The sequence below is a fragment of the Osmerus eperlanus genome, chromosome 6 (assembly GCF_963692335.1).
Source record: "Osmerus eperlanus chromosome 6, fOsmEpe2.1, whole genome shotgun sequence".
NCBI lineage: Eukaryota > Metazoa > Chordata > Actinopteri > Osmeriformes > Osmeridae > Osmerus > Osmerus eperlanus.
The window spans coordinates 9,630,244-9,644,737 of record NC_085023.1 but is presented as its reverse complement, the minus strand read 5'-3'; the positions used below and the strand labels follow the sequence as shown (position 1 = coordinate 9,644,737).

Here is a 14,494-nt window from a genome sequence, read left to right as displayed (position 1 = left end):
ACTACATTGCATCGATGAAAAGGAAATCACTAGATGTTACACTCAATTTATTCACATTTTGGAGACAGTCTCATACAACTTAACTGATTTTACAATTACAACAAATAACCATTGTATATTATTTGGGGGATAAAGATAATTAAGATGTTAACCTCTAGAAAGGAATATGAATGGGTAAAGTGAACTAGTGTATTATATACATTCAATAAGGTGTGTTTTCAATCTTCAGTCCAAGTCATCTCTAAGTCCATGTTTTCACAAAGCAAACCTGTTACCCCACAGTAAAACCACAATGCCAAGTTTTCATTAGAATGCATTAATACAAATATATTAAAGAGGGCAGCAGGGATGCTATTGGTTTCTTGGCAGAGCAACAGACGGGACCCACAATGTTCCTGTCATTAGACATGTTTGTAATATTTTATAGAAATAAATACAAGATATGTTTCCAAATGTACAGTAATGCTGAACATTTTCTATTGGAATTTTGTGTTGCTGTGTAGCCTAGAGTGCACACACATTACATGGAGTATATTCACATACATTTGAAACAAATGGCCACTAACAAGTAGATGTGAAGGTGAATATTCTAATCTCTCAATTTTACTTTGCACTAAAGTAGATACAGCAGAAAATTGTGTTATTGGTTTGTATTAAATAGGCTGTTCATTAACAATATATGTATCACCAGTAATATGTGGGTAAGGGAACAGGGGGCAGCAGGCAGCTTTATGAATCATGTAATTTCCGCTCCAACTCTGAGAAAACTTTTGCATTGACTTCATCCACTTCATCTTCCACCTAGAAACACAGGTAAAAACACAGTCACATTCTCAAATAATGTTACAGTATCACAAACGCACGTGAGCACCACTTGTGTGTGAAGTGACAGATGGTCTAGCGGTGTCACCTGCTCCACATCGTCCACCTCTGGGATGTAGAACTGAAGCATGTTCTGGATGCCATTTCTCAGGGTGACTGATGAGCTGGGGCAGCCAGTACAGGACCCCACCAGCTTCAGCTTCACTGTGCCATCTTCAAAGCCCTTAAAGATGACATCACCCCCATCCTCCTGCACTGTTGGTCTGTGAGAGAAGGGTATTTATAAAAGAGGACAGTCGCCGACTGTGACTTTTGACTTTCATTTGTGCAAACATTGTGTTGGCAGCTAGATATCTGGGACCGTATTCACAAAACATTTTATCCTACCACTAAGAATACTCCTAAGTAGCAGTTAAAGTTCTTAGCTAAGAGTTTCCTCCTAAAACATTCGCAAAGATGCTGAGACCAACTTTTACAAAAGAATGGGGAGAAATCTTAAACTAAGAGAAAGGACAGGGTTTACCTTGTTGCTATGGATGATGTCAACAAGCTTACTAAGTAGGCCCACAGTGATTGGCTGATAGGGGGTGGGTCTCTGTCAGTAATTTCATCATAGACATTTTGTAGAACAAGGTAAAATGTTGCCACATTCAAATAAAGATTTTCAATTGAAAGGTAAGTGTAACTAATTAAAAAAGTATATGTTCAAATATTTGTCAGGCTCTTCCATGTGCATCTCGTAAAACAAATAATAAATATGCATAAAGGCAGCTGTATGAATTGTCGATGTTTGGTCTGTATAGGGCATTTATTGTTTGATGCAAAGATACTGACGGATGGCTGAGATATACCTAGTTTGTCTGCGCTGCATAATACGCATAGCTTTTCCCTGTGGCCAAGTAGCGTTGAGTGGTCAAAACTTTAATCCTCTGTGTTATTGGTTTGTTTCTGTGACTCTTCTACAATCATAATACCATTGCGAAGGCTATAACTTTTTAAAAGCTCATGATCATCATCACGAAATGTTTCTAAATTGTTTACGTTCCACAATGGATTGGCATCAACAGATATTTTAGGATTGTTTATGATTTGGTCTTAGTGACTTAGGAGTCCTCTTGACTACCGCTAACTTTACACAGATTTAGAAGCTGGTTTTAACGCTAAAACGCTTAGTAAAATACTCATATATACAGCAAAGAATTAGGAGTCCTAAAATTAAGATTGACATGCCCATTATTTTTAAGAGTTTCTCCTAAATTGGCAAGTTAGGAGCTACTTTTAGTCTTAAAATGTTTTGTGAATACAGCCCCTGCCAGGGACGATTCTAGGATCAGACCTTTAGGGGTTCTCAGCCCCCGATGAGAATGTGACATGAGGAAGAAAATGTATAAAATGTTTAAGTTAAACGCATGAATCTGGTGCACTTCAAAAAGCAAAATTTAGAGGCTAGATCTATGTAGAATCTGTGCTCTTGTAAACAATGTCATGTTCTTTTTACCATAAAGAATTTTTTTGTATAGCATACATCATAAAAAACAATTAAACAAACAAGATTACCTGTGTTGAACTACTTTAAAAAGCAAAAGTCAAAAGCATCACTTACTGTAAAGCTAACACACATCCAATAGACATCATTTTTAATATTGTATTAAAATTGTTTTTTACTAGATAATGTAAGATGGGTCTCTAAACCTCTCCCCACTCTGCCTCTGATTGCCCCTGCCCCCCCCAATGAAAAAATTTCACTGGATAACAATTAATATATTTATGTATTATTATGCAAAATATTGAATGAATGAAAAAATTAAGGATGTCCCTTTCTTCATGAACTACCAGCATCAAATGATAATAAACAATAATATGTTTTTTTTTATTATTATTATTTTTAGGGGTGCTGAGATTAAATTTAGGGGTGCTCAAGGGTCTAAAATCGCCACTGGCCCCTGGTATCTTGGTATCTAGTCTGAAGGCTACATCATGGACAAAATATGCACTTTACCTGATTCTCGTATCTAGAAGCTCCTTAATAATGGAAACAATTTCATCATCATCTTCTGAGTGACCTGGGATAGGAAATACATGTTTAAGACAATCATGGGGTAATATAAGGTAACATATTTGTAGTTCCAATATCATTTCACAAGATGAGAATATAGTGCACAAAATGTGATGTTCATACTCACTACTCTCATGGTGGCTCACCCCTGTGGTTATTGGGGCTCCGCTATCAAAAAACTTGGTTATGGCCTCCACAGCATGACGCTTAATGTCAGTCCATTCCACATCATCATCTGCCTAAACATTGTAAAAAAATAAATAATAAAAAGGCATACATTGAAGACCCTTCAATTCAGAAATACATCTAAATCAAAGACAAAGAAAAAAGTGGATGACGTGCATGGATACCTTTGTGACTGTAATGAAGTCAGGGCCAAAGAACACACTTTTTACACCTTCAATTTCAAAGAGATCCCTGTGGAATGTAAAAAAGTGTCAAAACTGTTTAATTGTAAACCTATTTTTTTGTTGTTGTCTTCAGACCTAAACAGTGAGTGTGCATTCAACCTTGTCATTTATTTGACTGGAATCAGTAGTGAAAGCTTTTTAACATTTTAAAGCTTAAAGCAAACAAACACTATATCACAAGCGGTTATCTTCCCTTTGCAATGATCAGTTTCATTAACTAGGCTTTATACATTTTTCAGACCACAAAAACAGGCTACATTAATTCAAGAACAAACACACTGGTAGGGCATGTTCTATGGAAGCAAATCGTTACCAAAATTCAAATGCAAATGCATTTACAAAAATGCATTTGCATTTTAAGAATGTGGCTGCATTATTTGACTCATAAATGAAATTAGTAATCAATCATCCTATTTGCATTTTAATTTTCTTCAAGAGTGCTCAATCTTTCACTTAATTAAAATGAAAAAGAAATAGACATTTGAGATTTAATTTTCAAAATATGCCCCAGAAAATAGATACCAAAATTTGAAATGTAAAATTTGAAAATTCAAATGCATTTCCAGAAATGCATTTTCATTTTAAGAACGTGGCTGCAAAATCGTGACCACAATTCAAATTCAAATGCATTTCCAGAAATGCATTTTCATTTTAAGAACGTGACTGCAAAATCGTGACCACAATTCAAATTCAAATGTATTTCCAGAAATGCATTTTCTTTTTCAAGAACGTGGCTGCAAAATCGTGACCACAATTCAAATTCAAATGCATTTCCAGAAATGCATTTTCATTTTAAGAACGTGGCTGCAAAATCGTGACCACAATTCAAATTCAAATGCATTTCCAGAAATGCATTTTCATTTTAAGAACGTGGCTGCATAATCGTGACCACAATTCAAATTCAATTGCATTTGCAGAAATGCAAAATGAACGAAAAAGCATTCTGAGCGGCGCAGCAGAGTGACGTCAGTAGCCGCTCTTCTTCAGCTCCCTGCTGACCAAGCTATGCATCTTGTTCGGTAGGGGGCGGTGTGCACATCTGCATTGCTTTACATTGCAAATGTGCCGGGAAATTGATTGAATTGCCGGGTCTTTAGAGGACGCATCACAGACTGAGCAACTTGATGTCAAACAATGACTAAAACAGTAGCAGAGCTACTATTAATGTGTAAATCGGTGACGGCAGAGTATTCAGCCAAGCTCTCTATGACTTGTTCTATTCGGTCACGGGCATCAGACTCAGATATATTATTAGATTTTACCTGCTCAGTTAATTCTAACAGTGTTTGCACAATTTGAGGAAGCGCCATGATCTGTGATGCGTCCTCTAAGCAGCGGTCCCCAACCTTTTTTGCGCCACAGACCGCGTTCATGTAAGACATATTTTCACGGACCGGCAGCGACGGACTGGGAGGAAAGATAGGCCCTGGACAGCTGCGCTGCTAATGCATGCACATTCTGGGTTTGATGTGATCCTAGTTAGTGACTTCCACACCTAATGCGAAAAATAGTTTTTGGAGTTTTATGTAAAATAAACCGTAAGCCATTTTTTCAATTGACAAAACCATGTCTAGTGAATGTGATGTATTTTTGTCTCTAAATTTTTCAGCCCCATCTTTAAGTTTCTTAGCCTGGTTTTCCATCGTTATATTGTTACTAGCTAGCTTTCGATGTGTCAGTCCCACTGTTGTGTGTGACTATAAGCAACGACAGTGACACCCGAAGTGCGTTCCTTATATCCAGTTTAGGCCTATTCCATAATTTTGTTTGATTGCTGTCACGGCAGAAAATCCCGCTTGATGTTGGAAATGGAATCAGGGTTTTCAGTGCTTTAGTGGCGATCTCAGGATAGCCTTCATCCAAAACACCGATAGAGTTGTTGTCTCAAACAGGCTCCATTGAGTGGTAACTATCACTTGTCATGTGTCAAGAGGAAGAGACGCGCATGATACCGCTCCATAAAGCCCACAAACTTGCTAAAAAATGAGTAAACACACGTCTTTGCAGAGCATTTTTGCTCAGGGGAAAAGGCCCGCGGAGAAGGAGAGAATCAGGTCATTTTTCAGAATAAAACGTCTTTCAGACTCTGATAATCAATTAAAAGGAAATAATGTTATTAATTCTGTTTTGTGCGGCCCGGTACGAAATGACCCACGGACCGGTACCGGTCCGCGGACTGGTGGGCACCGGTTGGGGAACGCTGCTCTAAAGACCCGGCAATTCAATCAATTTCCCGGCACATTTGCAATGTAATGCACTTGTGCACACCGCCCCCTACCGAACAAGATGGGTAGCTCGGTCAGCAGGGAGCTGAAGAAGAGCGGCTACTGACGTCACTCTGCTGCGCCGCTCAGAATGCTTTTTCGTTCATTTTGCATTTCTGCAAATGCATTTGAATTTGAATTGTGGTCACGATTTTGCAGCCACGTTCTTAAAATGAAAATGCATTTCTGGAAATGCATTTGAATTTAAATTGTGGTCACGATTTTGCAGCCACGTTCTTGAAAATGAAAATGCATTTCTGGAAATGCATTTGAATTTGAATTGTGGTCACGATTTTTTCAGCCACGTTCTTGAAAATGAAAATGCATTTCTGGAAATGCATTTTCATTTTCAAATTTTACATTTCAAATTGAATTTTGGTATCTATTTGCTGTGGCATATTTTGAAAATTAAATCTCAAATGTCTATTTCTTTTTCATTTTAATTAAGTGAAAGATTGAGCACTCTTGAAGAAAATTTAAATGCAAATAGGATGATTGATTACTAATTTCATTTATGAGTCAAATAATGCAGCCACATTCTTAATCTCATTTGAATTTTGGTAACGATTTGCTTCCATTCGACTTTCTTGTACTGTTTGAAGTTGAAGTGGTGGATCCTGCAGCATTATTAGCTATACTAACCAGTGGTGGAATGTAACTAAGTATTTTTTACTTCGTTACTATACTTAAGTACAGTTACATTTTTACGTATCTGTACTTTACTTAAGTAAAAAATAATAGTGCATACTTTTTACTTTTACTCGTTACATTTTATGAACAGTTTCGCCAAAATGTTGCGAACAAAAATATGGATTGCGTTGCTGTTTTGGAAGTTCAGGTGGCTCTATCAGCTCCAATGGTAGCAGAGTGCGCGTTTGGCAGCAGCACTAGCGGTAGCATTGCCTGTTTTGCCTAAACATTCAACAGACAGTCTAACTAACTGCCTATTCAACACGGATCCAGTCAGCCTCTGGATCACAATTGAGCCCTCTGATATGAGCCACTCGAAATGAGCCACCCGTGGCCCTATTTTAAAAGACATGTTCGAGTTCAAAGGGAGTTGCTAGCCTTCAAGAATTCGCCTTCAAATTCAAAGAAGCATGTCGAGGTAATCGGAGTTCTTTGCTATGCTAAGTTAATGTCCCTGACTTTTGAATATTGATATATTTAATTCGGTTACTGACATGATATTATACTGTTATCTAGTGAAATGCATGTTGACATACAGCAATAGCATCAAAATAACATGATTGTACCTTTTATTATTTATTAAATATAGTGGTAAGATAAAGCTGGTAGGTTATGTCAAGCTAGCGTGCTATATCTGCATTCTTTATCAAAATGGCTCAACCTAGACATTGAGAGACAATCTATTGCGTACTTTTACTTAAGTACATGTAAAATTACTTTTTCTTAAGAAGGTTTGCTGATGTAGTACTTTTATTTTAAGTATATATTTTCCTCGGTACTTGTACTTAAGTACTAAACTTCAGTAGCCTACTTCCTCCACCACTGCTACTAACTTGGCTAAAGATGAGCATTCTGCATTCTGTGGAGTAGGGAAATCCAGTGTTCCTGTCCCCAACACTGGTTTACCAGGGAGAAACTTCAAGCTTCTAGGGTTTGGAGTGTCCTGTGTCTGAATAGACAAATGTCGAACTGAAACAAAATAATAGCCTACAGTGTTACAGGAGTATAATTCACATATTAATTAAGAAAAAGACAATTCAACATATTAAAGATACTGCGACACTGTTTGATATGCTTTCTCACCTAACAGTTGTGTAGGCCCAAAATCTGACACTGGTCCATGAAGAACTTTTCTTAAACTCTGGCCAATTAATTGTGAGTAACAATGGATTTTCGTGTTGACTGGACACCTGCTGAAAAGCAATTTCAGAGAGAAGCAGTAGGTCCTTAAACAAACTACAATGGCACACACCATGACTTTGAGACAATTTCAATGTTAACGAAGATTAAGATAATCACATAATGTAACCTTTCCCGGGTAGAATAACTCTTAGGCTTAAACAAGTCATTCTGTCAATTGAAGTGGCATAGAACTGGGACGTTAACCTCTAGATAGTGCTAGCTAGAGGTAGCTAGTCGGGAGCTACTGGTAGCTAGCTAGCTAGCTAGGCTAGCTGACTTTGTTAATTATCAGGGAGGAAGGGTCAATTGACAAACTAAACATTTTCAAACTTTGTAGTAGATATATATTTTTTAAGTTAGTGCTAGCTTGATAGTGTACATTGGCTTAGAGATTTCAATGTTTGAATAACTAAATAGTGTTGGGCTACTAGCTCTAACGTTAAGTCTATCAGCTGTGTCGCAGTCCAGTACTGTATCTCATGGCAATATGCTAGTACTGTACAGTCGCTAGTCTAGTTTGATTCTAAACTCAAATTAACTTTTGGTCACACAAAATCCTATACATTACTCATTCACTGTACACACACTGGTAAGATTGGAATACAAAATATGGAAACGAAAGCAGACCTAACGTGTGTTGTCACTGTTGTATTTCGTGACCGTATCAACTGTAGAAGACTCCATCTCATGCGCGCAGCCATTTTCTTTGTTTTGAAGATAGGTTATCTACTTAATTGTTTCATTACCGCCACCTTCTGCCCGGAGTATTAATTAGACAATACATTTACAATCTAAATCCCTTAAAAAAGCATTCAGCGTGCTTCCCAACCTAGCCTAACCTCAACCTATCCCTGTTTATCCACACTACCCTATAAAAAAATTATCCCTGAAAGCTAACAGTATCGCTTCGACCTGTTCTCTGTCACCCATGCTCAGCAATCACTTTAATGTGAATTCCTACACCCCTAATTCCCTCAGATTATTCATCATACCCCTTACAACTCCGTGCTCCACTGACTTGCTGACATCCCTCACACAAACCTGTCTAGTGTCCTACCAATTTCAGTGTTTTGTTTAGCTTAATGACCTAGACTTGTTCAATTTCACCTACTTGAAAGTAACACTACTGGCATTTAAAGGGACATACTTTGTTAATGAGGAGTGAATAATGTCAGTAACACAAAGTATGAGTGAACTCGTACATCAGTCAGTTACAAATATCTATATTGAGTTCAGGAATTTGTATCAACATGTGAGACACAGAAATTACCTGACCTGCATTCAAGGCATGACTTTAGCACCGAAGTTCTAGCTACCTCTATTTCTTCTTCGTTATAGTTGACTAGCCATTCTATGACCAAACCATAAAACTGTCAACCATATCTTATAAAGTTCTGTGACAAAGTTCAATTTGTTTAGGGTAGATTTTTCATTATAACCTAATGCCAGTGGAGGTTTAAAAAAAAAAGTGACTTCCACAGAGAGACTTTCTAACCGGTCACCCTGCATAGCTTAAAACAAACATTGATAGCGTCAAGAGGGCCCACCCCATTCCTTGCCTCTGTTCTCTAACAGGACATGGTGGTTCTCTAGCTAGGAGTGGCTAGAACAGAAGAGACAATAAAACTTTGCTCTTAAAGACCTCAGAAAGGATTCCCCGGCATTGTACTGTAATGATGAACAGCTAGACAGAACCGTGACTGTATTTTGAAGGAATTCAAGAAGTTCAAGCAGAGATCTTTTGTATATGACAGACGGACAAAGTGTACTGGACACTGATTGAGCATCCTCTACCTATCCTCTGCTACATCTAAAACCAGACATGGTTCTCTGGATTCTGCTACCCATCACCCTCTCCCTGGTGTCTCTTATTGGAACCTGGGCTGTGTAAGTTTGATATTTGTTATTATATACATTAATACATTTAATCTTCACAGTCTTTTGGTTAGTGTAACAACTTTGTAAGAGTCTACCTGTATTTTAATACCCCATACAGACCTTCTCTTCAAATGTATCTTAATCAGTGTTCACATTCTATGAGAAGTGATGATAATATCAAGTGGTCTAATCCTTAAAAATGCCCAAACAGATTACAACTTGATTGAGACTTGAGTGGTCAATTTTGCAGTATGGACCGATAAAAATGACCTACACACGCAAAGAATAAAGACAGGACAAAACACTTTATCAACACTCTTTACAGAACACTGGACGATAATGAGTGTGAAAAAAATACTATGGTCACTAAGAATTTCCTCCAGGAATGGAACAGAACGGAAACAAGCCAGCTTCCTTTTTTAAAGACCACTTTTGCTGAGTCTAATGGCAGGCAGTACCTACACAGTGGGGCTGCTCAGTTTTGTGGCATTTCAGATTTTATCTCAATATTTAAAGAGTAGTTTATCTACACTTTATTTAATCAATTTAACCATATTGATATGCTAATATGGTAGGTGGGGGTAAAACGACAAATGTACTAATGCTTAGTCTTAAATACCTACAATGACTCATCCATAGCGTATGTTGGAAAGGTTGTGACATAACTGCTGTTACCTAATTCTCCAAGATCTTTTTAAACAACACATTAAGACATTTGTTTTATTAATTACTGGATATCTCTAGTTTAGTTTCATCTTAATTTGTGATTTTAGAGCTCCATCACACAGTTTGAATCACAAGAGTCACAACAAACGACACTAATGGATTCTAATTTTTTAAGTTGGAGGCATGTGTACATGACGAATGTCTTTGTTAGCCTGTTAAGGCGTTTTGTCGGTAACCCACTAGTTACCTGTGACAGGATGCCTTGATATGGACAGGCTACACTGGTTTCTATAATGTTACTTTGTGTGCGCTAGCTTTATCACTCATATCCCAGTTCCTGGTTACTCATTGAACATTCAGGTTACCTTGTGTTTACTTGTTGGATTATATATTGAATGGAATCATGCATAATAGTAATGATAATTTATAATAATTACATCCAATTTTATTATTTTTCTAAGGTACGGTCTGGCTTCCAGTTACAACCATGTGTGCCATCTAAGTAACTGGTATGTAATTTGTGTCTCCTATATACCAAAGTAGTTTAGACCAGTGTTTCAACTGGTCTAACCTCACAACCCCCTTTTGTCCTTGGTCATTAAGTCACGCCCAAGGGGGTGGGTGGGTGTGTGTGTGTGTGTGTGGGGGGGGGGGGGGGGTGCTGAGGGTGTTTCTGTTTGGCTAGTAGGAGGCATGTAACTCTGCATAACTCGACCCACCAGTTGAGAAAAACTGGTTAAGACTGTAATTAATGATCATCCCAGATAATTTATCCTTATTTTGTTTTTAGGGATTACAATAACTCTTGCTCGTTGAATGAGTCTATGGAATGCTGTCGTGTCCCCACCATAAGGTAACTAGTTTGCTACATATTCCCACAACATGGTGTATTTCACCCGTGGTATGTTGACTTTGTGAACTTAACTTTTCTATACATATTTATGACAGCTCAAGTGGAACCAGCTCTCCAGAAAACTCCTTATTTACAGCCACCATAAATGCTGGGTCATTTTTGTGTAAGTTGGGACAGGCTTATAAATTTACCACAATCTATATTCATACAATTGCCTAAAATGTATAGTATAATTCAGGTGCAAAAGTATGTGATGAATGAAAGTTATAAGGACTATATCTAACTTTTTTCTCTTTAGTTCTAGTGTTTTGTATTTTCCACCATGCCCATATTCTGGAAAGAAACGCCATGCACGCCATGCTCAGCAAGTTTGCCCTGGTATTTGGTACTGTGGCTGCTTTGGGGGCATTCATGGCTGGGAACTGCAATGTGAGTAGCTACTGTGGGTAACCTGGACAGTGGTTGCCATACAGGTTCATAAAAGCACATCAATGTTTTGAGATACATTTTGTGACAAAAGTTGAGCACTTTGAAACAACTGTAATGAGAGCAAACAAAGTTGCGATACTCACTAACTTGTAAATCAGTTTGTTCAGTCAGGGAAAGTGAGACCAGACTAATAAAAATAGCTTGATGACCTTGGCTAGAGACAAAACATCCTGATAACAACATATTGGTAGTCATTATTATCAATATCTCTGTTCATGCATGGTAGCCCTGGGAGATTTTTGCATGGGATTCCTAAATACAAAAATTACATAATTTTTATGTTATTTTTGTTATATATTAGTCCTTGTACCTATATCTATTTCATTCAAATTAAAATGAAAGAAGTAGCCACTAAACAAACATATTTGACAGCAGGTAGCAGTTGCAGGCACCCCTGCATTTGTAGTACGAGCATGCTAGTGTGTACTTTTTTCACATTAGTTTTGCACTATTCAGTATTGTGTATGGAGATAACCCTGGAGATAACATTGTGTATGGACGTGCCACGTCAGGCCTGTGTAATAATAATGTGTGTGTGTGTGTCCCTTTACAGCCAGGATACCTGAAATTGCTTCACTACCTGGGAGCAGCAGTTAGCTTCCTGTGCATCTGTTTCTACAGCGTTCTTCTCACTGCACTGACCGGCAAGTGTGTACTGACAGGGCTGGAGAAGTTCCTTTACCCAGCACGCATAGTTTCTACTGCAATCCAGATCATGTCTACCATCGTCTGTATCCTTCCATCAGGACTACCTAACTTAGCTCTTGTATGATCTCAAGCTGGAACAGTTTGAGAAATTATCTAGGCTTGGATGTATTTACCTTCATGTTTACAAGGTGGTCAATATAGGTCTTGCGTTAGTATCATACAATATTACATTAGGTAATTCTGCACATTATAGGGTTTGACCACCAGTTTGGGTACAGTATATCTTACTGGCCATGAAAAGTACAATGTCTTCTAGTTTGGGATTTAAGAACATGATATCATCCAGAACTGTTAGGAACTAATTATGCCGGTCTTTGTTTATTGTTTGTTCTACAATTTTGTTGATAAACTGACGTAGGTTGTTTTAATATAAATTACCAATACTATAGATATTAGTGCTAGCTTTTTGTGGCATAAAATAGTCTGTTATTGTCTTGGAGTGGAAGACATAGGGTATAAAGATAGACTTGCTACTTCAAAACTCTTTTACACCCTTAACCATTGACAATTTTAGATTGCATCTTGTTCGTCCAGAACGATCACATGTACATACACTTATCAGCTGTGTGTGAGTGGATTCTCAGCGTGAATCTGGAGATGTTTGAGCTGAGCTTCGCTGTGGAGTTTTACTTCTTTTCTTCTGCCATGTTAGCGACTGTATTAGGGAGAAAGGACGAGGAGAAGCCTCTTATCCTGGCCTGAGGACATGAGGAACAACAGCCGCTGTGAGGATATTAGTGTAGTCCTTCACTGGACCAAACCTGACCTCACAGCACTTTGTACAGAGATGTCTACATTAACATGAGCTCTCAGGGTGATGATTTGCAAACAAAAATTCATTGCCAGTCTTTTTGAAGAATTCAGACTTGTGACTCCATTGTATTTATTGATAATCAGACAGAATATTGCCATACATCCTCTTAATCACAAACAAAAATGGAAGATAATTTGTAAAGGTCGCACAGCATCCATCCCATTTCTTCACAGGTGTCTTCATGGACACCTAGTCCCATGACACAAGAACTGGCACGCCATTATTTCTCATCACAGGAACCCCCCCTAATGTATTACTGTAAAAACAAATCACTATTTACATAATTGATTTACTTTTTTCTTTTTGTAAGCAATTGGAAAATGATTGTGCCTTATATTAAGTTATTGATGTATTATAACTCAGCTGAAATATTTATCAAAACCATTTGGAAGTTTGTATTACTTTGCAGAAAAGAAGTGTATAAACTGTGATGCTACTGTACATGCTACTGTACACAGGACAGCTAAGGTTTAATATCTGAACAGTATCTCAGGCTTGTACAGTGAACCCTTTTGGTCCTGTGAAGCTTCAATATGTCAGCTAACAAAATGAATTACAATTGCAGAAAATGTTTATTGGCGATAGATCACTGTTGGGTAACAAGTGATAAAGGATTCCAATAAGAGTAATATGAACAACCAGACATTTTGCATGTTCTACCACCATAAGACTCGCTCAGCTGCTCCATACATTTAATAGAACAAAAATGTCATCCATTTATTTATTACGTTTGTTAATTTGTGTTTTTATATTACTTTACTTTTTAATTTTCTGTTGTGATTTTGGCCTGGGCCTTTATGCAATTATAAATAAAACTGATATTTAATTGTTGAAGACTTGCTTACTAGTTAGTAGATACTAAGAGTAATACTGGATATGACTTCCAGCTTTCTGACAAAAAGTAAAGTAAAGTGTTCCTAAAATAGTACCATATGGTAATGCCTTTGCTGAACAAATAAAGCACCTAATGCGTCTATCTATACTGTATTATTTCTTGGACTGAGCTGTTTTGATGAATGAAAAACCTCCACCAGAGGTGTAGGTCTGTACGGTTCAAATAATTCAGGTCTGGCAGGTAGGGTAAAACCATGTTCAAGATCAGTCCAAGATAAGCAACCTGACATAGCTTAAACATGCTTGCTCAACCGTTTGACAAAATGTTCCAGCCCAAGACTGCTAAGCCATGCTGCAGTCCCATGTCTTAAGTGGTCTGTCTGGTGATGTCTGACTCAGAGTTTCAAGTACAAAAGGTGTTGTTGTACTACCCTGACATAATAGGGTTGGCAGGCACTGACTGGAAAAAAATAATAGGTGTGAATAAATATTTCAACAGGCAGAACGTGCATCAAAGGTATGGTGATGCACAGAAGATGGTTGAGAAAGTATTAAACAGGTTTAATTGGAAATATCAGTAAACTTGACATGATCGATACTTAAGTATGTTCTTAAATATGTTGTGTATGTGAATATACTTATATATAGGGAGTCAGGTGGCTGAGCGGTGAGGGAATCGGCCTAGTAATCCGAAGGTTGCCAGTTCGATTCCCGGTCATGCCAACTGGGCATGCCTTGGGCAAGGCACTTCACCCTACTTGCCTCGGGGGAATGTCCCTGTACTTACTGTAAGTCGCTCTGGATAAGAGCGTCTGCTAAATGACTAAA

At 37.8% G+C, this 14,494-nt stretch overlaps 2 protein-coding genes across 4 annotated transcripts; one reads left to right on the top strand and one right to left on the bottom strand.

Moving 5' to 3' along the window:
- Positions 1–30: 30 nt before the first annotated feature.
- Positions 31–8,201, bottom strand: zgc:110319 (uncharacterized protein LOC796111 homolog). Of its 2 annotated transcripts, none has more exons than XM_062463328.1 (8): positions 8,052–8,201; positions 7,326–7,432; positions 7,076–7,211; positions 3,229–3,295; positions 3,006–3,117; positions 2,822–2,885; positions 911–1,085; positions 31–801 (listed from the first exon to the last, which is right to left on the bottom strand). In XM_062463328.1, the coding sequence occupies exons 1-8, from the start codon at positions 8,123–8,125 to the stop codon at positions 730–732; spliced, it is 807 nt and encodes a 268-aa protein (XP_062319312.1). In that variant the 5' UTR covers positions 8,126–8,201; the 3' UTR covers positions 31–729. The 2 variants fall into 2 exon arrangements, with proteins under 2 accessions (XP_062319312.1, XP_062319311.1); XM_062463327.1 differs by having other exon boundaries at positions 7,326–7,435; positions 8,052–8,194.
- On the top strand, positions 6,473–13,812 carry si:dkey-228d14.5 (uncharacterized protein LOC796266 homolog). Of its 2 annotated transcripts, XM_062463330.1 has the most exons (8): positions 6,473–6,660; positions 9,179–9,311; positions 10,430–10,477; positions 10,759–10,821; positions 10,917–10,984; positions 11,120–11,250; positions 11,864–12,041; positions 12,533–13,812. In XM_062463330.1, exons 2-8 carry the CDS (start codon positions 9,247–9,249, stop codon positions 12,718–12,720), a joined length of 741 nt encoding a protein of 246 aa, XP_062319314.1. In that variant the 5' UTR covers positions 6,473–6,660; positions 9,179–9,246; the 3' UTR covers positions 12,721–13,812. The 2 variants fall into 2 exon arrangements, with proteins under 2 accessions (XP_062319314.1, XP_062319313.1); XM_062463329.1 differs by lacking the exon at positions 6,473–6,660 and having other exon boundaries at positions 9,026–9,311.
- The last annotated feature ends 682 nt before the right edge of the window (positions 13,813–14,494 follow it).

What these genes read in the sequence shown, in the direction of transcription:
- zgc:110319 (XM_062463327.1), bottom strand. Translation starts at nt 8,125, where the DNA reads ATGGCTGCGCGCATGAGATGGAGTCTTCTACAGTTGATACGGTCACGA. An exon ending in GGTGAGCCACCATGAGAGTA is followed by an intron (nt 2,886 to 3,005) that starts GTGAGTATGAAC and finishes TTCCTATCCCAG; the next exon opens with GTCACTCAGAAGATGATGAT. An exon ending in CTTCTAGATACGAGAATCAG is followed by an intron (nt 1,086 to 2,821) that starts GTAAAGTGCATA and finishes CTTCTCTCACAG; the next exon opens with ACCAACAGTGCAGGAGGATG.
- si:dkey-228d14.5 (XM_062463330.1), top strand. Translation starts at nt 9,247, where the DNA reads ATGGTTCTCTGGATTCTGCTACCCATCACCCTCTCCCTGGTGTCTCTT. An exon ending in CTTATTGGAACCTGGGCTGT is followed by an intron (nt 9,312 to 10,429) that starts GTAAGTTTGATA and finishes TATTTTTCTAAG; the next exon opens with GTACGGTCTGGCTTCCAGTT. An exon ending in GTGTGCCATCTAAGTAACTG is followed by an intron (nt 10,478 to 10,758) that starts GTATGTAATTTG and finishes TTTTGTTTTTAG; the next exon opens with GGATTACAATAACTCTTGCT.